At 43.5% G+C, this 25,872-nt stretch overlaps 1 protein-coding gene across 11 annotated transcripts in view; it reads right to left on the bottom strand.

Annotated features, from left to right (window-relative positions):
- Window positions 1–25,872, bottom strand: part of robo2 (roundabout, axon guidance receptor, homolog 2 (Drosophila)) — a 289,705-nt gene that overhangs the window by 143,412 nt on the left and 120,421 nt on the right. Inside the window, exon 1 of one of the 11 annotated variants that reach the window (XM_020088441.2) lies at window positions 10,657–11,424. The exons of the other annotated variants lie outside the window; for them this stretch is intronic. Within the exon in view, the coding sequence (XP_019944000.2) occupies window positions 10,657–10,711 (55 nt within the window). The 5' untranslated portion in view covers window positions 10,712–11,424. Of the gene's footprint in view, window positions 1–10,656; window positions 11,425–25,872 lie in introns of those variants that run through there. 11 annotated transcript variants of the gene reach the window in all.

The raw sequence follows: 25,872 nt of genomic DNA, 5'->3' as shown, positions 1-25,872 counted from the left end.
GGCCTTTGTGCTTATGTAAGTGCTAATTTCAACACGAGATGGAAGGCAAAGTAGTGGAGGGTCCAGGTCTTTGTTTGGCTGGGTCTGCACATGTTCCACTACCCCTTATACTTGCATGTCCCAGGGGAAACGGGGACAAGCTGTACCACGGTCTTTTCTGCGGGCAAAAGGACAGGCGCAAGTAAAATCCCACTGATCAGCACAAAATACACTTCAAAGACTCTGTGTGTGCAAACGTTCACACAGACACACTAACGCACATGCAAACACATGCATTTAAACTGTGTAAATGTGCACTAGTCCACTGTTTGAATTAACAGGGATCAGGCATCAGACAGTAGCATATTGACCCCAGAACAGGAGGTAGTCTATTCTCTCCTCTTCCTAATTTGGGCTAATTCCCTCCATTTCCCTGTCATTGATTAGTCATCAGGCCCGGTGTCCTGCACTAAGTGGGGCCACAGACAGGGGTTTGTAGTGGGGGGGTGCTGATATCCTGGTCCTGCAGTGCATGATCTAATCTCATTGGCATTATGTGGAAAACTAAAGATGACCAATTGGGCGTCGAACTAAACCGTCCAGTATGTTGCTGGCAAGTTTCTACACAATGTCTTTCACCAGTTGTCGGTAACTTAGGCAGTTTCCTAGTCAGAGCGGGGCACAGGGGCAAGTGTGTGTTCTGGCAGGAAGTGGCTTTATAAATGAAGCAGTAATTAACACCGTGACATTGATAAATGGAGGGTAAGATAAAGGACAGACATGAAGACCCCCGTCTAGCCCGGTGTCAAATGCATATTTATTCTTATCTTACTGGAGCATCTGCTTCCCCCATAATCCACTGGCCCTGCGGTGGCTCTCCACTGAGGCCGATGCGCATGCACAGCACAAAACTACGGTGACTCCATTCGATTTATATCAGTCTAATTTCTTTAAATCCAATTTGTATTCCAATCTAGTGCCCTCTAATCACTTAAACCTTGAGTCTCCATCTGCTCTCCACTTTCCTGTTAAAATGAACACAGCAGATGCCTCTACAATTGTCCTTCTACTGCCAGAAAAGGCAGCGGCGGGTGCATGTGACTGGTCAGTGTACTTCCTGAGAGGAGGGTAGTCAGGAGTAGAGGCAGAAAAGGTTAAAAGCGCCCCCATATGCCAGGGAGTATGTTTTAAAAGAGGCTCATCAATCTTGATATTGGCAAACCCCAACATGTAAAACCTCTTTCATTTTCAAAACCTGTGATTATGTCTTTTCTTGTTTCTTCCTGTGGCTCAAAGTTGCTTGTGATGCCCCCAAACGTGTGATGTCCAGGAAGGCACCATGCAGCCATCGGGTTAAGCTTCCACAGAAGTGAAAGTCAATTTTCAGCTTCCTATCAGGCCCCCTCTCTCACTCTCTTTACAGTAAATGGGCTTTCTGTTGCCCTTTTAATGCGATCATTGGCGCTGTGCAATCAAGTGCTCTCTGAGCTGAGGCGAGTGCACTTCACTGGGTCTCGCGGCACACGCTCCAATCAAAACGCTGTGTTTTCCCCTGACTGCAATAACACCACCATTACTTTTCACCACTGCTGTGAAGTCACCCCGTCCTGGAGGAAAGTAGGGACCAGAGAACAAACAAACAAGCGTGCAGACAGAGAGTGAAATCAGAGAGGGATTACTGAGGTGGAAGCTGATCCTTTTCTGCCCTTTCTTTCAGGCTACTTATGTCAGCTTCACTGAAATCGGATGCTTCTTTGTAATGCTGCTGTCCAAGAAATGTCCAGTGCTTTCTGCCTCTTTAGTGTCTTTTCCGTCTTCAAAACAATCACTTCACATTTGTCACTGAAATTTAACTTAAGGCAAATAAACATACTTATAGAAAAATAGATAAAATTTGAAGTTCAAACCCAGGACGAATACACCGCAGCTCACGCTCCCTCATATTCCACTGACCACACACATAGAAGCGTTTTTTTTTTCTATTATCTTTGTCACATATTTATTCATGTGTGCAACAGAAGGTCAGCCCTTTGATGATCTTTTTGTAATTATTTTTATTAGCTCCCAGGAGAAATCCCGGCCCACCAGCCGAATCAATACCCACACCAGTCTCAGCCTGAGCATAAAAGGAAGGGCTCCCCAAAGAGATATTAGTTATTCGGGCCAACAGACATGTGCGCTGATCACAGGTAACCAACGGCAACCTTATAGACCAAGGAAAAAAGTTCCAGTCACTGAGGCTCCATAAAACATCAAACATGAAAAAAAAAACAAGGTCCAGGCCAGGACTCAGTAAAACTGTAATCTGGAGAGTGAGATGGTGGAGGCATTTCAGGCAGAAAGTGCTGAAGCCCAGTGAGCCTAGTGAATACCAAAAAAGAAAAAAATGAAAACCTCAAAGAAATTTCAGAAGGAATGAATTATGCATTGGATCTATGTTGTCCATTCTGAAATATATTCTCCTCCTGTCTCTCATTTCTCCTCAACCTCCCCCACTCCATCTCTTTCTCTCTATATATCTCAGCCTCTCCCTCCCAATATCTCTCCGTCTCCTTCACTTGCTCCCTGTCCTGTTATATCCTTCCCTCGCTGTGAGGGTGACGGAGTCATATCCATCATGTCATCGGAGGGGAAATGTGAGAGAGCGGCTGGGGGAAACTGGGGGTAGCGATGGGATGATGTTACTGGCCGTCCACGCCTCTGCACTGGCCCTGCCATGACACTCGCGAGCAGCCTGCTCTGCACCCGAGATTTATCTTCTTTATAGCGGGCTGTCAGTGCTCCCCAACACCAGACACACAGCTCATCTTGGTGAGGTGTCACTAAAGACAACCTGCTGTATCTGCTGGAGAGTATCCCAGCTCAGCCACTGGATATGACCTCGGATATACAGCCAAAATCCTCGCAGAGAAGACACAGAGAGTGAAGTGAAGGGCGTTCACAGGATCTTCCGCTTCATCTTCTATTGCAAGAGAGGGAGGAAGTCTGAGCTAGCCAGCTAGCGGGCTCACATGATGGGCTCTGTTCCACCTCAGTGCTCTGCTTACTGCCCCCCCGCCCCTCTTCTGCTAAGATCTATATTCTGAAAACAAACACAAGGGTAATTCTAGGAGCTGCTCCCAACCTCTCACTGCATCCCTGCCTGCCTCCAACAAACATTAGATTGAATTCCACATCGGGCGTATATTTCGGGGAGTGGCGTAGTGGGGTCGTATTGACTCTGCATCTGTGTATTTGCCCTCTCTCCCCCTTGCTGTTGGAATATATAAATAGATAACTGTGGGAAACAGAATATCTGATATTGCTACAAACGGCTGATTCACATTGCTCGCTTCAGAAGAGATTACTGAATGGAAACAAGAGACACAGGGAGGAAAAGGAAGGAAGAAATGAGGACAGTTTGGGTTCTGTTTATGATGGAGTGTAATGTGCTGATAAGGGTGCTGTTTGCTCTGGACATACAGCTGATTAGTGTGGGGAGTACAACACCAGCTCTGTGGGACCATTGGGCGAGCGGTGGGGACACTATATTTTGTGATGCAGATTAAATGATTTCCGATGCCAGGGCCACTCAAGCATGTAGCTCGCTGCGCCACCCCACCTTCTTCATCCCTCGCTCTTCCCCGGCTACACCCTTCTGAGCAGCCTGTGCTCAGCCATGTGCTCGCCTGCCTCTGCTTTGCACTACGGCTGCAGCCTTGATATTAAAAATAACTGCGTGTGTGTGGAAAATCAACGACTCAGATCCCAGACCAAGTAATAAAACTTAAAGAGGTGAATTAAATGATTAATAGTCTGACTTCCCTTGTCCTGTATTGTAGAGGAGCCATAAAGATTACTTAATGTCCACTTGCTCCAGTAAAGCAGTGGTCATCTGTAGAAAACTAGTGTAGTACAGCAGAATTTTAATCTCTGTAAATTTTCTATAAAATCAGATAAGCGAGCAGCAGTGTTTATTTTCTCAAGATGTGTGAATGTTGACGCAGATGGGCTCAAACATCCCAACACCAATTCCCTATACATTCAAGCATGGGCTACTCTGACAGTTCCTACCGAGGGGAGTGCAATAAAATGAATGGCATCAATTGATTCTCCCTCAAGCATTGTAATCTCTTTACCTGCATTGCTGAGCTGCCCCTGCAGATTGAACAGGGGGAAATAAATAAGTGCTTTATTGCTTCAGAAATGAAGGCAAAGGAGAAGGGAGGGTGGAGGATGGGGGCCTTCAGGTGTCTATGATACACTGTGCTGAGAGATGAGTGGATAATTGGAGGTGTGCTGCCGGCGCTGACCTATAGTGAACACACTGCAGTGTCCTTGCATGTCAATGAGGACAGTCGCCACCTCCAGACCCTCCAGTGGCCCTCTGCCCCGCAGGTGAGCATGAGGAATAAGAGCTGTAATCACAGAGCATCCAAGTGATGGACTCAGAGAGCACTGCAAGGTAATCTAATGGCCCTCATAGTTTACTGTTTTTTAGGGTGCAGCATAGAAAGTCATGATGAGATTTATGAAATTTCTATTCCAGGGGACACTTCATCTGGTCTTGCCTAGGGCTACAGGGTCAGGGGTGCCAGCAGCATGTGAAGGAAGGTCTTATTAAATCTACTCAGGCCGGTATATCCATGCCAACACAAAACAAACAACAGGCTTTGATGGTTATGAATAGTGCTAAAAAAAACAATCACTTAGTTACATAATTCTACCACCGGCTGGGTGCTGCTGTGTCTCTCACTGACAAATGCCCGGGAGCAAGCCCTCAGAAAAATTCATCAACCCCCGGGAAGTGAAACTGGTGAGTTCAAACGTTCAAGGATGCGATTAAGGCTTTTTTTTCCCCGTCTCCCACAATGGTTATGACACTTGGCTTGTGCCATGTTTCACACTGAGACCTCAGCCACAAAACCAGTCTCACCAGGTGCGGGTGTCGCACGTTTTCTCAGTATGAACACAACAAAACCAGATTCCCACAACTCTGACGCACACAATTATCAAATTCTTATGTCTGCTTTAGTGTGATCATATTGGAGAACGCAGATAAATCAAGTTGCTTGGCCTGACAGACATTTGTGTTAGTAGTGCTAACTTGAATATGCTAACATAATTTAGCATATTATATATTAATGCACAGCGATCTGCTTACACAAAGATTATTTGGATAAAAGCTACCAGGGAAACAATGCAGTGTCTGAAATGTTTTTTAAACATACCACAGTGAAGACAAAAAAGTAGAGACAGCACATGGTGTGGTATACCACCATTATACAAACTTTATAATTCTTTCATAAATCTTTTCTTGAACCACAAGTAACCACATTTTGAGGATACTGCATGCCCAGCTACACCTGCACCTGACGGGCTAGCTGTCAATCACACGGCTTCCATGCCACAATACCTATCATGCTTTGTTGTATATTTTATTATAGGTTATTAGCCCGGTGAGCTTTGGGGTCCTTTCCTCTGAGATTTCTACAGAAACTGACTTTTTTTTTTGCAACCAGTGGAGTCGCCCTCTGCTGGTAATATGAGAGAATGCAGGTTTCAGGCAATGCCATTTTGGGTTCACTTTCAGGGCCTAGAGTTGATGTTCACTTTTATCAAGTCTATGGTTTGGTTATAGTGATAGAATGTAGGTTGGAGTATATGTAATTATGTGAGTTACAATTCCCCGGCATGTTACGGAGAAGAAAAGGCACCGGGCTGTCATGGCTGAGTGATCCACAGGCCGTGCCGCGAGATGGAGATGGTGGAACAAGACACGCATTCAGCGGCTCCGCCAGCGGACTGCTGCTGTGTGTGACGGATGTGTGCTCAAGTGTCGTGCTCTGGCTGTCCATCTTCACATGTCTCACACTGAGAGACAGCTCATGCATTTTTATCACCAGGCCTGACCTCATCTCTCAAGACACTGGTGAGACACTCAGGTACAACTGTCACGCTAACTCTCGACAATGACAAATAAAAAGGTTGGTTACTGAGTGGAAACACAAAGAAGACAAACAAGCAGGAAAGTGGTGGTACATCGACTGATGACTTGAAGTGGTTAATTCTGTGAATTAATACAGTACATTTAACTGATGTGCATTAATGTCTCCTTACTCGCTCCTCCTGAATCATAAATACTCGATGCCACTAAAGTGCCTTGCATGATCGCCGGCATAGATTTGAATGCTTCTGTTGCGTGCTTTCAATACGTGTGTGGTCTTGCGCTCATGATTATGTATAATTACTGTAGTTGTATGTATGTATGTGAGTAACTCAACCTTGACATACCACCCCCTCTCTATCTGAAGGTTGTTGTGAAACAGCTGACCAGAGGGCAAAGTGAAGGCAACGAGATACAGAGTAATTAGATGCTTCTCCAAACACGTTTCCGTGCAGTGTGAAACATGAAAACGCTGTTATAGGGGAACCAGTGAGTTTAAAAACTCACAGACTCGTGTTATGCTCCATCCTGACTTCCTGTCTGCGTTTCGGCGTGCGCTTTAAATATTCAAGTTTTCTGGCGATAAGAATTCTCCTCACAATCAGACTGTAACTGAGTAATCTGTACACTGAGGCAGTTCACATTTTAATTGCTAGACTAGGTATTTGCTATTGATGAACAAGGATTTGTTCACTATCATCTTATAATCAGCGATTGTATAAGAGTAATTATATTTTCTTGCTGTTGGCTTCTATCGAATTCTCAGTCGTCTGCTTGGGAAACAAGGCGGTGAGAGAATAGAGCGAGGATTATCTCTGTGTATCTGGGCCCAGGAGGGTAAGCACAGGTGTGTATTCTGTAAGTACAGGTGTGTGAGACAGGTGAAGTCCCTCACCGCTTGTAGTCAGCATGCTCAATTCATCATTTCACTCCTCCCCCACTCCTAACTCCACATATACTCCCACTATGCTGCCATCACAGGTGCACAACCGCCCCTCAGTGTTTGAATTCCACCCTCATGCAAACCGACAACTGACACAGAGATAATATGTGTGTCTACGTGAGACACGAGAGAGGAGGATGAGGATGTTTGGAAATATAAATCATGCAGGAGTAAATATATATATATATATACACACATATATGCAATATAGCTGTTAGCATGAAACCTTCTTATTTTCCTGTTGTGTTCTCTCATCCTCCTTTGTCTTTGTTTCTCTGGGCAGAAACATTAAGGCATTAGGCCTCTTTTCTGCTCTGTAAATGTCAGGGGTATGCTTGGCTGATGCTTAATAAAGCGGAGGTAAAACAGGGAGAAGTGGTATATTGCCTGCGTTGCATTCTGCTGGTCTCACAGCGAAGTCAGCCACATTTTCTCCATCTCTCTCCCACTTCTGCACTATAAAAAAAAAAGAGTAAGGGCGTTGACCAGCGTGACGCCAGAACTTAAAACAGCTGTGAATCTTTTTTATTTTTTAGTGATCACAGGGCTGTGCTTCTGCTCACGGTCGATTCTGAACGCGTGGGATTGATGTCCGCTGAAACGCAAGCCGCAGAGTAACCACACTTGGCCGTTAAAGTATCACTGTAGTTGACAGGCCCATGTCATTGGTCAAGTAACACTTATCACACTCACACAGAGACCTGTAAACTGATTTTCATCGTACACACACTCATCCTATTTCTTTCTACCATGTTCATTCACTTCCTCTTGCAATCTGCGCCTTGAATGTTATTGTCTTTACCCTCCACTCAATGTTTGACGTTAATCGAAGAATAAACAGCGGTGCCCTTCGATGTAAAGGGAAGTGGCTTCGATGACAGTGATGAGACCCTGGGAGACAGTAGAGAAGGGCTGCCTGTAGATCTCAGATGAAGGTTCATCATTACAGTGAGCCCATTCCAGCAAATGAACCGCAATTACAATAACGCGGCCTAAACTCAGCCAAGTCGAGCAGAACAATCACATTTGTGGACGAGACACTGCAGTGGCTCTCACACAATGACTTGACAATGGCATGCCTCATCATTGACTGAGTTTAATCTGGGTTTACTTTGCATTATAGCGAAGTACTTCAAACCTCTCACATTCAATCATGACCATGCATCTTCAGACACTTTCTGACTTTCAGTTACTTTTGACTTAGCACATGTGAAACCACAGCAGAGGAAGAGAGAGGGCTGCGCACTTTCTAGGGCATCAGACAAGCAGAGTGGTCGTCGCCACGGCCTTTCAGACAGATTAGAATGTCCCAAAAGTTGGGAACATATTTCAGCACCTCTTAGTGTGTCACCCAGGATGGGCGTGATGTCACCAGGTCCTACATCAGACACAAGCATGCAGGAGATCTCAGAATAGCACAGGGTCAGGAGTGCACGTTCCCTATGCAAAGCGTCTTCTAATCCAGCTTCAATAGCAACACAGCGGAGTTTAAGAGATAACCAGGCAGCTGCTGACCATTGTATTCCTGGAAATATCTCCTACTGCAATCAGTCTCATTCTTAAAAGAGTTAGCTAACCCTGTTAGGTCTCAACAATCCCTCCCCTCTCTCTCTCCCAGCCCTGGCAACACCCAACACACTTTCTCATCCTCCATTCTGTCTTCATCTCACCTTTTCTCTCCTTGCCTTACACACTAGCAGTATTAATCACAGCACACTAAACAGTGACTGACGCTATTCACAAGGTTTGGCTTTGTCGGTTACGCTGCCCAGTGAATACAACTCCAGACCTTTTTGTCTGCCTAAGTGGACTCTTAGAGTAAGCTCCTCCCTCTATAAGGACCCTCAGATTACCTCTGAAAAGGGCTGGGTGATGGGTGAGTTTTTGCTGGATGGAGCGGGGGAGGAAGTAAGGAAATGGTCAGGGGGGAGGAGGGTGACAGGCAAATTATTGGGAAGATCCAAAGCTCCCGGGGAGATGTGCACCCTCTCCCTCCGGGCAGCCAGCAATGCCATCAGCCACTGCTTAGCAACCAGTGGGTTTGGCTGAGCAGAGTGAAAGACGCCAGAAATTGCAAAAGAAAAAGGATAAAAAGAGAAATATCCAAACCCCAGCACACAGAGAACTTGATTTGCTAACTACAGAAGCCACAAGGATTGAACCACAAAAGCCTCAGAAGCAAAACTCGCAGCTGTGAAGGACAAAAGCGGGAGTTGACAGGTGAAAGAAAAGAAAAACGGGGCCTTGCAGGCTCTTGCATTCAGTGTGAAGAAAACCTCGGCTTTACGTACTGCTAACTTGTACAAACAGCACAAAGCAAACTAGAGTGTGACTCATCACTCATAACCTCGAGCATTTAAATTGCCCAGGATGGGACAGGACAGGATTATTATGATTATTTGTTTTTCATTACGAGGTTTTCATTGTTTGTGCAGGTTTGTGTGTGTCACAGAGACAAATGTGTGTCTAACTCACAAGCGTCACTAAAATTAGATTGGATGCATTTTAAAAAAGTGATACATTTTTGCCCATCCCATCATTCCACCAGTCACAGGTTGGACCAATCCAAGTCACGATTTCTGACCAAGAAGACCCCCACCCACCCAGCCATTTTGATAATGAACGTAAATCATCAGATTAAATCTGCAGTTGACGTGCTTTGATTTCCTATTAAACAAATTCTCTTGTAGGCAGGCGATTCCCAAAAAGGCCCTGTAAAATTATTATTCTTTTTTTTTTTTTTTAAATGCTGACTTTGCAGTCAGTGGCAGAGTGGACGAAAAGAGCTGAAGCTTTTGGCTGCAGCAGTCATCAGAGATCACCATTATTAAAGTTTAATCAAACAAATGGGAATAATTGATTGAGGTATTGTCCCAGTTTGGGTTTAAGCCAGTTTACACCCCTGGGCACAAGTGCAGCACTGAAATCCTAAAGCCAAATGACCACAGCAGTGCAGAGACAGTGTAGAATGACTACAACACCTACAGTACAAGCCAGTGAAGCTCCTGATGTCCACAGGTCGGAAACTAAACTACTTCCTCTTGTGTTAAAGTACTTAGTCTGACATTCGTGTTTTTCCTGAAAACACAGACACGTTTGGGATTTGTTTGCCATTATTCCCCCCAAAAAATCCTGAAACAAAACGCTGCCTCCACCTCTGGAGAGAGAGAACCTGTAGCCAGTGCAACAGCACCTGACATTCTACTCAGATATCTGTGCTTCACACTGTAGTATAATCTCCCTCTCAGAGGAATATTGCAAAACAAATTCCTAACTGATTCATAGCCTACAACATATATTATTATTTAAATATTCAGCACTCAAAAACAGGTGTTGTGCTGCTTCCTCTATCTGTTGCATATGAAGATAAAGCAAATCTCTATCCTCATTTTTGACCTCTTGACAGACACTTGAAAGACAATAGCTGCAGTGGATGGAAGAGTTGAATTCATCAACTTCTTTATATATGAGTTTAAATCTAATTAAACTAAAGAAAAAAAAAAAAAAACAGGAGACACCAACTCCTGAGATGGTGCAACATGGATTTAAATCTCATCCTCACGGTTCATGGTTATTAACAGTATCCCCTGATTACAGCTAATAATCTTTTAATTATCAAAGCCCAGTGAACTGATGGAATATATATTTCTTACCTCTAACAACATTAACGCACATTACGCACTAATGAACACTGCTGAGGTGGACGAGTGGCGTCCTAATGGGTGTGTTTGAAGTCTGTGCCAAACAGAAACTAATCATTTGAAGACAAGTGAGAAGTTTAAACTCGACAAAAACGTGTCAAACTTACCATCAGCTTGAAAATACAGTAATCCACCAACGAGGATGAACGCTAGCGGACCCATACTAGCATATTAAACATCCACGGCGGGCGCACAAATCCTCCAATTTCACCGCACAAAATAATATGTCCAAAAAAAAAAAAAATGACAGCAGAGTGTGCTCCGTGTTTCTGTGGCGTGAACACGCAGAGGTTACTCACTGACAGCAGCCAGTTTAAATGTCCAAAAACAGAGAGGATCCATTGAACCGCAGGTCACCCGGAGCTGCTCGGGCTGTAAATATCCAGCAAACCTTCCAACCAAACTCTCCGTGTTTGCGTACAATTATCCGCCTGTGCCCGGTGAGTTCATTCGCAATCTGTGCCAGTTCTCCGGCAGGATGAAGCCCACACAGGGAATCGGATAAGGAATGGAAGTCCACGCTGGAAAACAAACGCAGCTACAGGCTATGGACTTCTCCGCATGTCCTCGGTTCCTTGAGACGCGTCTTTGGCACCTTTCAAAAAAAGCAACAATCTTCTCCACAGTTCAACACATGGCCACAGCCAGCCTCCAACTCGCGCTCTCCCAAAAAGTTGTTTTATTACACAGGGAACCAGCTCCCAGAAGACCCATGTGCTTAGGAATATAGACGTGTAAATGTGCAGTCACGCCACAAGTCACTTCAACATCCTTCTTCTCTCTTTCTGTCTGTTTGGTTTGAACAGTGCTGCCGCTAGGAGCGCACCGCCTCTGCGCACCCGGCACAGCCTGCAGCCCAGAACGCACTGAGGAGCCACACTGGAGCTCCACACACGGAGGATCCGCACACACGCACACAACGCGGACGGATGCGGGGAGATAAGCAGCGACCGGAGGGGAGAGAGACTGAGACTGAAGGGAAATGAAGTAAAGAGAGTCTGGAGCTTAGTCCAAATAAGTCATTAAACAAAAATTAAGCTGCACTGTTTGTTTCTACAGGAAAGTCATAAACATTGACGCAGTGGAGCTGGATGATAAAATCCACACCAAGTATTTATTACTCACATTTAGGTTTTTACTTTATAGCCTCACGTAAATCTTTGCAGGATATCAATTCATTGTTTACTACACAATGTGAGCAATATACTGGAGATCAGATAAACCTGAAAATATCCAGAGCATTGCATCTTGCATTTGGTAAATAAAAAAAGCCAACAGGTATCAGAGCACAAGTGCACTGCACATAGGGTGATTGTAAATGTAATTTCCAATGATCAATAGACCCCATATATGGCATATTAAAGATGAACAGTTGAGAAATGCTAAACAGTAGAGGAGAAGAGTAAATAAAATCAATGAATGAGTGACCGAGGCCCTGCACCAGCATGAGGAGACAGGCAGTGTCTCTGCATTACAAGTGTCTTCATCTGGGAAAAGTGCAGAAACACACAGGAAACAATTTGTGAAGAATCAAATATTAAATATAATGAGACACAGAAGGCAAGAGGCAGTCCATGAAGATGTGCAGAGATAGAGGTGGATGTGTGGATGTGTATGTGGTCTGCACCACTGCCCAGCTGCAGTCCTTTTCATAGCCACTCACCAGTTTAATATAGAGTGAGCTGTGAGCTCCCCCTACTGGTGGCAGCCATCGCAATCCGTGTCACAAGGCTTCTTAATACTCATATTAAGAGGTGTAATAAGAGGAGACAGCCACAGCAACATTTTAAAAAGGAACTATCACATAATTGTGCCATCACTTCCATTTGTGTGTTGTATTCAGCAGGATAATTAGAAAGATTTGATTGATAGCACTAAGGGAGAGCTCTTTCAGCCCAATGTAATATACAACAAAACTGAATCACTAACATATGTATTAAACTACGGACAGCCGACTTCCTGTGTCACTTAAAGCCACTGATAATAATTTTGTCAAGTAGTTTTTGAACAACTAAACTAATCCACCGTCTCATCCCCCACACAGAGTATACTGGTTTATTGTGACCTTACATTAAGCAAATACTCCAGCTGTACACAACATTAAATTCACATCTGTATATAAGAGCACACCAAATGACGTAAGGTATAATTTCACCAGCTGCTCCCTTTGTTTTTTTTACCTAAACAGACACAACACCAGCGGGAACGCAAACCTAAAAGGTTCAGATTTCCCATTTTATGATTTACATCAAAGTCACACAAAGAACAAAGCCTACGAAACCTGCAGTAGAGCCCTGAAGGTGTCTGTGGAAACCATACTCTCCCAATAAAACATAGGGAGGCTAACACCATGACAGAATGGCTTTGGCAAAGGAAACCACTTCTATTGCCTTTAATAATAGCTTTGACTGCTCATGGTTTGTTTGTCGAGCTGCGTGTTCGAGCCCGCCCAATAAAGGCCTTACTGGGAACTGTGACATGTTGCAAGTTTGGAAGCCTCGCTCCCATTGCAGGCGGGCAGCACTGTCAGCTGGCCAGACACAGTGATTTGTCTTCATATCCCGATATGTTTGTGAGCTGCATGCAAATGCTGTCTTCTCAGGGCCTCCATAGTGTCCTAGATTCAACCAGATGTGTGTAACCACACGCACACAAACACAAACACACAGAGCCAAGCAGAAATTTATTGTGTCATCAGTGTTGTTGACGGTTTGAGGGAAATAAAAGAGTGGCAAAAAAAAAGAAGAGAATTGGAGAAAGGTCATTTACTAAGAAGAAAAGCCCACTTCAAACATAAACAACCGAGTGTCTGGCTTCATTGATGGAAATGTAAGTAGAGTGTAATTCTCCTTCAAGCCCAGCCTTTTATTCACCACTTCCAATCCCTGTATCTGTAGCAGAGGCAGTGACATTCTAAATATTAGCTGAAAGTGGATTTATTTTAATTAAACTAGAGGCTGCGTTTACTCAGGGCAAGGCACACCACATAAAAACGAGATGGCGGGGCTAAGCCACGGTCACTATAATATGAGATGCTTATATGCTTCGTTCCACTGTTGGGAGAATGTCACAGATCTCTTATTAGGGTGACATTCACAATATTACCGACAAACTGGGTTTTCTGGGTTGATTACTTCTTTCATTACACAAACAGACAGTGCACAAGATGAGGCGTAACCACACTCAACTGAGTGTGACGTCATTGAGGGTTAAGCAAAGCATGATCAGTGGTTTGGAACGGCTGCATCAACAACATGAAACCAGATATAATAAAAACATGAATTAGAAAAAAACTGTCTCATATGCAATTATAATTATTTGGTTTCCATTCCTGCGAAGGCTAGTTTGATTTTACCAACAGATGTCGTAAAGGATCATTTATTTTAACCCAAACCAATCCTGCCACAAGTACTGTCACTTATCTGTGCAATTATGTGTCTTTAATTGGATCAAAACTAATAATCAATCAGATGATTCCCCATTATTGTTCTCAGAACATCTGTTCATCGATGAATCCTGGGTGGAGCCATTCATTAGGAGGGTTGTTGGGCTGGATCCCAATCCATCCTCATCCACTTCTCAAGTGACACCACTGCAATCGGTCAAGTTGATTCCCAAAGTCCACTGACTTAAATCATTCCTTATATTTAACGATAAAACAGCAGCTTGTGATTCAATGAAAGCTATATGAAGTGCTGTGGCCTTTAACTACTGCATCCTCTAATTTTCCCTGTTGAAGATTACGAATCTGGTGGTTCAATCGAAAGTGAAGCGATGTGAACATAAAGTGCTGCAGTGTTGTTTTTATGTTGATAAAAGCACAGCTGAGGATCAATAGGAGGTCCCCAAGTGGGGAGGGTGATATCTACGAGTAAATCAGGAGTGTGTACAGCAGCAGCGCGTTCTATGGGGGTTTGGAAACTACACACATTCCAGCACAGACATTTTCTGCATTTTAATTGCACGCAATTCAGGTGCAATTCAAATGCAAACAATGAATTACGGGCAGACAGAGACAAAATGTGTAGTTTCAGCGAAGCCGTTTCTCCTCTGCGTCTCTGGGAGATAGAGGAAAGTGTTTTTAATTGTGTGCCAGGTCAGAGGTTCAGGTAGCAACATCACTCACGATCAGATCAGAGTGGTATTTGGGGAGCTCTTAGCTGGATATCTTTCATGGCTGAGTATCCCCTTACTGGGTTTGGGTCTCTGCGTGGGGATGATTAGGAGCTGGAGGTGGGGGGCGCCGGTGTGCGGATAGAGGAGGGGGCTGATATGTGGAGGGGTGATTAATGTAGATGTCAGTAGCGGCCCTACCTCCTCTGCTCCCTCCCCAGCATCAGTAATGACACCTGGGGAAGGCAGAATGGGTCTACCTGCAGCCCAGGCTCCCTCAGCAGGGCATGATTCTTCCCCATGATCCTCCTCTGTCAGCAGTCCTGTCACTGGGCCGGGATCAGACCCTTATTAATGGGCCTCTATGTCAAACATAGATATTAAGCTGTGCTCTGCTCTGCACTGTCCTCGGCAATAACACCCACATAGACACACACGCACACACCATACAATACAGTGACAGACACAAGCACACACACTCATAAACACATCCCTACATGTGCGTTAACATCCGCTGAAATATCACTTTCTTATTTAGCAAGTTTTTCCAATTCCGCTCCAGCACGACAGGGACTCCATAGATCTATTAGATATCTCTACTCCTCTACTCCTCTCCTCTCTTTCGACTCTTTAATACACACAACCTGTTTCCACATTATGCTGAAATAGTGACCGACCTCTCAAAGTGATGCATTGTCCAAAAATGCACATCACTCTGTGCAGCAATGAATACGTGCCATTTGGTTACAAAAAGAGGTTATGAGGCTGATTTAGTCAAATCTCTGTCCAGAAATGTTGGCGGAGGGACAGCAGCAAAGGCTGCTTCTGCTATTTAGGCTTGTGGCTTTAATATGATACATGGAAGTTGGAGACTTTTATAAGAACCCATGTTTTTTTTAGACATTAAACAGCTGATCTGGATTTATTCGGGGCAGTAAAACATTTAATGGAAGCCGGTGTGACACATGTTAAATTCTGTACTCTCTGATACTCCCTCCGAGGGGCTTAAGGAGGAGGCCCAGACAGATGGAGAAAGTATGGAGGACACGACACCTGAGCTTGGTGTGGATAGAGGCCTCTATCAGCAGGACACGCACTCTGTATGTAATGCATCGCCCCGTCTTCCTCTGTGTTCACTGAAAAGGCCCAGGAAGTGAGATAGGGGCGCCCTATCAAATGTTGCTAAACCGGGGATTACTGTATAGGAATTTATGCTTTTAACATCGAGTTTACGACTGAAAAAAAGAGTTGTTAGTATTTAATTTTTGTTGCGAATATGAATGCGGCAGTTACGAGTCAATTATTCTTTATACACTTCCATGTTTATCCATATTTAAAACATTTAGGTTTGTAATTTTCAGAGGAACAGCTTAAAACTCCTAAAAGCATGATTTAACTTTGTGAGTGTGGTTTGATCAGCTTCGGTTGACAGTGGCCTGGTCACATGATCAAACAATGCAACACCTTTTGATTCACATATTGTGGTGCAAAACAAGACGTCTCATTTTTTTTTTCCCATCCGAGTCCTGCCTCATTCAAACCAGTGAGAAAAGCAAGGACAGAAACACAAATGTAGAAATCTGACAGTATATAAAACATATGAACAGAAAACACTGTCCTTCAAATGATCAGTACAACTGAACAAAACACATTCCATGTAGAAGATGAACTTGTTCCTTTAGTCCCATACACAGGTGGTTACATCTGTTTTCTCCCCCTGAAGAGGCCATTTCAAAGATACGTCTGACAAACGTCAAGAGAATCTATGAGGTGTACTGTGAGATGAGATAAGTTCAGTTGCATAAATGTTATGGGAAGATCTGTCTTCTTCCTCCATTTTTTTTCGCTGCTCCATGTCAACCTCTCTTTTCCTCCCACTCGTATTAGATATTCCAGCCTCTCCTCCTCAACCACATTCCTGTCATTTATGGAATTTCCCTGTCTCTGTGAAAAACAGCCTCCTCTCCGGGTCCTGAGAGCTGCAGCTAATTAGCTGCCCTACTTTTCCCCCCCGAACGCAGCCACGTAATCTTCCTCTGTGGAAACTCATCACAGCTGTCATCCCCCACCTAGGTCAGAGCTTGATAACAGGGTGCTAGTCATTGTCATGACAGGACGGGATAAACACTTTGGTCCAGTGAGTGAGGGGCAGCAGCCGCTAATGAGTGAGAAGTGAATACTTGAGCCCTGACGAGTCAGAAGGGAGGGAACGAGAGGAAGGGAGGAGAGTTTCTCAAGTATCTCTCCAACCTCCTTATCAGTTCAGACATTGTCCTTCCTCTCTCTGCAGTTCCTCCTCCTCAGACCTGCAGCCACAGACATCATTAGATCAGCTCTGAGCGGGATCTGTTTCCTCTGGTCTGAAAACCCTTTGCCCTGCACAACGGACCGCACTATGAAAACTGATAAGACGGTGGCTTCATGATTGTCACGAGGAAAACCGACTGTGTCAACCTCACATTCAGCTGTCTTTGTTAAGAATAGGAAGTTATTCATTTTCATTTCCCCTGCAGGAAATTCTGAAAAAGACACTTGCTCTCACAAACACCTGTAAAACCAAAATAAGTTTATTTAATTTAACCTATCAACACCATTTATTCATTGTCATTTCCCTCCCTCTCATTAAAAACATCAAATCTCCCGGAGACTTGGCATGAGCCACAATCAACCAGCAACAAGAATTTACAAGTCACAAAGGTAGCACTGCACATATAAATGTCTAAGACGTACTGAATGACCATGAATAATGCTTTGACTTTCTCACATGATTTAACCTTTATAAAAAATACAATGTACGCATGTGCACCATTTCCTAATGTAGTGTTTGTTTTGTCAACGTCGTAAAATAAATGTGTTTTTGATAAGAGGAGGTTGAGATTATCTCATTAAGGTTTCAGCGTTAGCATGATTGGTATCTTGCCAGCATTGTCACACTTACATTAGCACATATAACAGTATACCCACTGAGCCCTTCCTTTCCAACATGTAATTGAATGTGCTGACATAATTGATCTAATTTGCATTAGTGTTCCTGAGCCCTCCTATATATCTAATACTAAAAAGTTACATTTGTTTATCACCACATTCATTCATTTTTACTTATGTACCAGCTCTTTCTGTGTAAAGGCACTGAGACTCTCCTTACATTAGCCGCTGTTAATATTTCTATTCTTTGTTAGAGGAGGCCGAGTGGGTGTGAGCATGATGTAACAGTTTAATTAAACCTCCTTTCCAGTGGTGGCATGTGATCAATAAACAGTATTTAAGGATTGCTAGATATCCAATTTCTGGAAGTCATGTAATTAATTTTCTGTGTTAACTGGTAGCAAATGCACAGTGGAAACAACTTCATACTTTAAGCTTCACAAAGGCAATGTCTCTCTGTAAGAGGGAGTGTTGAACTGTTTTGAATTGCACAATATATTGAAGTGCACTATATTGTGCATGAAGCTCATTCTTTTGTGCCTCCACAGGCCAAGAATGGGAAATGACTTGTGGTTTACAAAGTAGCCTCTCACCCTGTCTTGGAAAAGTCATATATTTAATCCATCCGTAAGTATTTGGTTAAATAGTTGAATAGTTTTTAGGCTGCTATTTAAAAATGATTGAACTGTTCAGTGCGGAAAAACATTTCGAGAATGGAAATCAGTAGAGCTCAAGGTTCAACAGTCCCCTTGAATTCAGTTGTGCACGCTCATAGATATGAATTGTTTAAATGTCAAGATATGCCCAATCTCACAATGTTAAAGGACATGGATCTGCTGCAAAATTCAATGTTTCTTTCTTGGCCCATGTCCCATCCTTCCACTGAGTTTCCTGGAGTTTGAGTAATCCTGGTGAAAAACAAATGGGCAGAGGCAAAAACATAGGCCCCATACACACCTGCTATTAACATGTGGTTTTTGTGATCCAATCACAAGTGGACAGATCTAAGTGCGTGTATTCACACCTGGTATTAACATGTGGCACAACATGCGTCTCATGATCAGATCTCACTTCCCCCTATATGCAAATAAACTCATACATCATGTTGTTTTTACCCAGTCTGTGTGTATTTAGAGATGGATCACAAAACCACATGTTTTTTACCTGGTGTGTACTAATCTCTTTGGCCGAGGGAATAAACTGAGCTATTTGTGTCTTACTACGAGACAAATATACATACCATTGTGTTTAATTGTGTTTAGCACCCACTGTGCTAGACTCTTAACTTCAGTACTGTACATTAAAATGCACCTCTTGCAGCAATAGGTACATTCCATTTCCAGGGGATATGTGTGTGTGTGTGTATAAACAGTTTCACATTAGACTCAGCTTTTATCTGCTAACAGCCTGTTTCTCTTTTTGCACACAGTCAAGATAACGTATTTAAAATACATATATGCCATTACACTCTCGCCATGCACTCACTTTTGGAACAGAGCCCAGAATTAAAAGTGCCTCTTTCACTGCTTCTGTCTTGTCTCCACTCAAATCTTTTCAATGGCCTTGTCCCCTCTGCACACAGTAAACCGGCTGTAATCATGACTATAAAAACAGCATTACTCCCTCACGTCCTTTAAATCTCCTGCCTTGCTCCTCACCTTCAGTTGGCTGTTGGAAGGGAAAACATTCATCTCAATATTAGGATTTGGTGACCCCCTTTGGCCTGAGACGGTTTGAACATCTGCTGCCCCCTGTTGCCAGAAACTGTCTAACAACAATGTAGTTGTTGCACTGCACTACATGGAGCAACTTGCAATTACCCAGGATGACTCACAGTTGTGAATGAGCTGAAATGACACATTAGATGTTTGGATGTCTCGTCTCTGAGGCAGTTGTTTACATTTAGGCTCTCACTCATCAATACCTTCAGATGAGCTGAAAGCATTGGATTGAATAAAACACTCTGAAATTGAGGGGTATTCCACTCAACCAGACAGCCCCGCCCCTGTTTGCTGAGTGCTATCGACAGAATCACTTGAGGGCCGTACAAATCAGAGGTTCAAACTTAATTGTCCCCCAGAATGGAAAGTGATTTAGAGCCCTGGGTCAGAGTCGATCCCAAATGACACATAAAGGCACCCCTTCCCTATGCTTGACCACAGACACTATGACCCTTTTGGGGGAGAAAAAATAGCCAGACACTGGGGGGCCCCCGGGCACCCCCTACAACCATGAATGCTTCAATGTCACCAATCTGAAGCTGAGTGATGGTCTGACACAGACAACACTGGAAATGGCCGAGGTGGCCTATAATTACTTTTAGGCATGAACTGAGAAACACAATAAAAGCCGAAGAGCAGCAGGTGGGAGGAAAAATGTCACTCTACAAAACCTTCAGGATACACTGGAGGATAGATTGATTTCCTTTGTAAATGACAGTTAAGTTGGTGCATAACAAGACGGTACAGCTCAGTTTCACTCGGACTAAGGTCCCGCTCAGACCACTGATCTGGTGATAAAACAATGGAGGTATGTAAGTGGATTCCACAGGGTGTAAGTGGATTTCAAAGCAAGCAAGTGTCCACAGCTGCTCCTAACCTGTGACCTCGTTCTGTGTCGGCTAACTGTCTCCCACAAATAATTCCAACCCCCTTTGGCTGAATGAATTACGCAGACAGTATGGATCGTCATAGTCTCTTCAGGCCCTAATGAAACTGGGCTTGTGCCCCTGACATTTCCATCCCCCAGGGCCAAGCCCTGCACAGCCGCAGCATCATACCCTGGCCTTGCCACTTCACACTCTAATTGCTGCCTCATAAGCAAGCACCACAGCAACAAATCCAGTTAACGACAGTGGCATATTGATCGCTGGCAGGCAGGCAGGCAGGCAGGCAGGCAGGCAGGCAGCACCCCTGTCCCTAGGTGCGGGAGGAGGGGCACTGTGGCTTTTACAACCTGAGGGATGGCCTGCACCCGATAAAGTGCAGGGCTCTGTGACAAAATAAAAACCAAAAGAGGGTCAAAGTGATACAATTACTGCTCTGCAGCTCTGACCCAAACTGTAGGTGAACAATAGACTGCAGGATGATGGCGGCAGCGGGGGGGCAGAGAAGAAGGAGGTCCTCATTATGGAGCGAGGCTGGGAGACCTGTTCAATTTGCTCCATTAATGAGCGCTGAAGAAGCACTTTTACGCCGTCCCAACAGAGCCATTACAGGCACTGAAGAAGTCAGACTACGCAGCACGCCAAAAATACTGCCGGCAGCATGGGGACATTAAGCCAAACAGACCTGAAAGCTATGAATACACAACGGCTGTTCAAACTGCAGCCTGTAAATCCATGATGTCATCAAAACAAAAATTCTGCACTGGTGTTTAAAATGTGTCATAGCTACACAGCATATTAATCTGAATTTCTCTTTATTTGTGGTGTTATATTGCGTTTTTAAATACTGTAAACATGTTAAACAACATGTGCTCGGTATTGCAAAGCTTTGGGTGTTTTATGCAGCACACAGGATTTTCTTATTGGAAAAGGAAACAACAAATATTAGTCAAACTACTCATTTATATGCTGAAAGGGAAATGCTGCATTTTCCTCTAATTTATTTATGTGGCAGTGAAAGGTGATAGAATGAGGCCAAACAACAGGGAAGCTTAGTGGGTCTGCACTTCTGCTTAAATCTACATTTTTAACTCATACTGTGCGTTTGTATATCAGCTGAAGTTGGTAAACATCCTTCCATAATCTGTTTTAATGCAGCACTAAATGACTGTGTTCCGTTGCCTTTGTTGTCTAATCTGGTGTGTTTTCAACCCACACTGCACCGTCTCGTCCTCCAAGAACGGCTCTTTCTTCTGTTGTGAGATGTTTTAACAGCCAGTAGAGGTTCACTGTCTGCTTTTTATAACAGCAACATTACCAATCCTGCCTCAGGCACTTACTCTGCTATATCATCTGAATGCACATTTTACGAGCAATGTTTACAGTCACATTCCCATCAACTATAAAAACTGAGCTAAACTTTCTCACGTCTGATTCCAGGGGCGGGGTTTTCAGTAAAGACAGAGCAGTACATACATTTTATTTCCTTTATTAATTAATCAATTAGGTTAGTGGGTCTCAGTGGGAATGGGTAGATTGTGTGAGCAGTGCGGAGTGGGGAAAAAAACATCTGGTGATACCACAGAACTAAAAGATGGTCACATCTGGACTAATAAAAGCTGAGACTGATTCCCTTGGACAACTCTGTTGTTACGACATAAACCCGACTCAGCACCATTTGGTTTCTGGCAACATATCTTTCTCGTCCTCTAGTTGACCAACAGCTAGTGTTGGCTGCAACAGTGTCCAAGCCCTTCTGAGCTTCACTGTTTTTGAATGAAGAGACTTGTATCATGAAATGATTTAAACTGATGCTTCAAAAGACGCTTTGCTTTCACCATGAGGACCTGCTTCAAATTCCACGTCCACTTCCAACACTGAGTGGAGTGTGTCTTGTATTATCTGGACTGTTGAGACTATTTGACCAACGTTTTAAAACATGAAATACCCACACAATGGGGTCAAGCCCTTCTTTGGACAATGCACGTCATTTGTGTCCACAACATTGGCATCTTGTGGTGGGTATGGCACCTCTTTTTCATTTTTGCCACTCATAAGATCCTGCTGTATTGTTGCATGGGCTCACACAGACATTCTCTGGAGTTTTCAATCGGGGGCTGGCAAGAGAAAGCTCCAGGAATTGTCCGGAGCAACAAACAGACATTTGTGTTCTCACATGCAGCCCCTCCGGATAAATTCAGGTTCAGGAGATCAGTGCATGTTGAAAGCAGCTATACAGAGACATATAATGTGCGCTAAGGCAACATTCATCCTGACAATAAGCTGGCATTCAGCATAAGTACACATCCATCACATCACAAAAGATTTTTATGCTGAGCAGAGGTGGAGAGGTTGGCATGTGTATGACGACAAGATAAAAGGTGGATGGGGACGGTTTTAAAAATAAACAGTAAAGCTGAGAGATCGGCTTTTGCTTCTCCTTTTTTCTTCTCCTTAAAACATCCTCCCACTTAGTGTTACTTGTCTTCCAGTCGACCATAAAACCAAAAAATATAGAATGGGAACAATGGCAGATGAAAACACGGGACAGCGCGTGGACAGGGTACACAAATCGATTTAGACAGGCATGATTTACTCAAGTTACACGAGAGCTGTCACTGCCTTTCTAATTATGAAATCTCGTTACGCACTCATTGTCCTATGGTGAGATTTAATTTCTTTCGTTGACTTTATGGGAAGAGCAACATATTCATTAATGCGACATTTGCATGAACAAGCGTGTGAAGGCGACGCTCAAGAAAAATGTTACGGTTTATCAGAGAGGAGTAGGTGTATATAACCGTATTGAAATTTAACACAAATAATGTCTGTCAATGCCTATATTTGTGTCTGTGTGAGGATTAATGTGAATTCTGACACATCTCTTCCACTGCTTTGTTTGGAGTTGACACAAAACAGAGGTAGGAACATTCAACACTGTTACAATACACAACGGTGAATCATGAAGTTCCCTACAGGTGTAGATTATGAATGCAGACTGGAGGTACAACCAGACAGAGCAATCACAATGCCATGAATTGGTTCTTAAGGCAGGCTGTGACTCATTTAACCTACTTCCAAAAAATGATCAGGGTGGAAATTAGCAGCTTGAAGGCTCCTCGTGTCCAGTGTGTCGCTGTGGCCATTGTTGCAAACATGGAGGAGGAAAAGAGGCTGAGAGTGTGGGCACGTGGCCTTGGGTCAACAACATTATTTGGATTTTAATACAGCAGCCCTGCTGTGCAGTGCTGTGGGCCTTGAGTCTTTACTGTGAGCCGTTAAGGTGTAACACATAAAACTGAAAAGGTCATCTCTGCTCTAAAAGCATGAGGTTATTACCTTTACAGCAGAGAGAGAGACGAGGAGAGAAGAGAGGGAGGAGACAGAAAACATCCAACTGTGCTAAATTTAAAAAGTAGATAGGAAACACTTAAGAAAAATGTATATTTGCAGCATTATCTGGGGTATTGTAAATCAGTTCATCCACGTCGCTGATATTTATAGTTTTTATATTTGGAGGAGAGCTGCTACATTTAGTTTTGTGCTACTGTGTCCGAGGTAACTAATGTTTACAGTCTGTTACAATTATAGCGGATTGTAATTGTACTCCCACTATCTTCAGGATCAGAAATAGGATACAGGAGAAAACAGGAGAGGATGTGTGGGTTAAAAAAAACGGATTGTAACAATTTAAACGTGATGAGCACTTTGAGCTGAGCTTAATGATTTCTGTGTGACAGTGTCATCCAAACACCTCACAGAAAGAGGACCTGTTTTAATAAGGCCCCTTGTTCTGAAACTATCTATTGATTTTCGCTGTGGCAGGTTGTGGGGCAGTGACCTGCGCCGGTTCCTGGCTCTCACAAAGCTAAATTGAGCCATTTAGACTCCGGCTCAGTACCGACTCCCCCAGCCAATTTATTTCCATCAGGAGGAACTTTTTTTTTTCCGGAGCTGCAGAATTTCACCACAATGGACCCGCAGCTGAAAATCCCGACAGACAATTTCCTGCTTCTTTCCATCAGCCCGAGTTTGGGTCTCACCCCTTCGCTTTATTACAGTTCAACATACACTTCTAGCTCTGACCCAGCCACACTAGTACAATAGAGCCGGGTTTTCTTTTAAAACACTTACAATCAAGCATTGTGGCCAGTGGAAAGCTGAAGACACAGTCGCTGCTCATTTCCTCTCACTGCACACTGTCCAATAGTGGACCTCTGACTTACACTGAGTGGCTGAATTGACAAATGCAGAGTGAGGTTACAGGGTGATACAGAAACGATGAAGCAATGCACTTTGCTCTGCAAGCCTCACCACAAGTATGCATGGAGACACACCCTGAATGACATATCAGTGTTGCTGAAGGATGTGTACTGACAGGTTTTTATTAATAGTGATTCATTCATCAGTGTGGCGAGGCTTCATCACAGGCGTCTTTATATCTGTCAACTGCTCTGCAGACTGTGGGGCAAAGCAAAGGTGAACGGATGTGGCATTAAATGTGGGCAACACATCAGGCTAGTGACAGACTGTATAGAAAGATGAATGACATGACAGCCCCCCAAAAGTGAAACCCAAAACAACAACCCCTGGTGGCTGGCTGCAGTATAAGCCATAAAGCCTGCCTCCTCCATGTTAGCAGTTGGTCTATGGACTAAACTAAAAAGTCAACTAAATTATTCCCAAATACTGTTTCTGTAATGTTAGTTGGTTCTTATCACACTGATGTGTGTTCAAGCTCCAGTCCATGTTCAGTACTGCACAGACTGTGGCTCTAAATGACAACACAGTTTCTGGCCAGTTGGCAAGCAGCTCCAATAACGTGACAGGTTGTCTTGATGTCAAGGTAACACTCATGAAAGGAAACAACTTCACAGTTATTAACTTTTTCGAATAAAAGCCACCAAATCTTTTTGGAGGTCTGATGGTTAATATGAAACAGAACTCTGCTCTGAAAAAGTGCTGTGTGCTTTGCATTTTCTAAAATTTACAGTTTTTAGTCTAAATTTAATATGATACATTATCGGTTTTTGAATCAACCATCTCCCAAAACATTGGCTCACTGGTCCCAACATCAAGTAACTAAGTTAGTTCAGATCTCTACTAACTACTGAACAAAACCTAGTATTGAACACTGTTACAAGACTATTGATGAGAGAGGTGGGGTTTGATACCAAGAAGCTGTATTGGTACCAATGTTATCTATAGGAGCCTGACTATGCTTATCTATTGTAGTCATAGTTACTGTAGATGACAGTCAAACTGCCGCAGTGTTGTAATGTCTGTACTAATGAAGTTGGGGAAAAAAGTGCAACTGATGTGTAAAATGTTGTCGCTTGACTGTTGCTCACCAGTTAGAAATAGAGGAGAATTTGTTCACATGTACAGTCCAAGTGTTCCGGAGAGCTTAGGTTATCAGGAGTCATTATGTTGAACTGCCTTCGTAAGTTACACTCCCCATCAGCAAAGTGTATTACTCAATGTGCTGTAAGAGAAATGCAGCCGCATGCTACTGAAATCTTGGTCAGGGATCACATACAAGCACATAACACACTTTCCATCCGAGTTAAGATGAAAAGAAACCATCAGATAAATGATCTGCACCTGAGATCAAACAAGAACTGCTTCACGTCATTTCCTCAATCAAAGTTAAGAACAAATCCAAATATAATTTTTTCTC

Source organism: Paralichthys olivaceus, chromosome 11 (assembly GCF_024713975.1).
Source record: "Paralichthys olivaceus isolate ysfri-2021 chromosome 11, ASM2471397v2, whole genome shotgun sequence".
In the NCBI taxonomy this organism is placed as follows: Eukaryota; Metazoa; Chordata; class Actinopteri; order Pleuronectiformes; family Paralichthyidae; genus Paralichthys; species Paralichthys olivaceus.
Note: the sequence above shows the minus strand (reverse complement) of the source record. Positions and strands in the feature narration are given on the sequence as shown.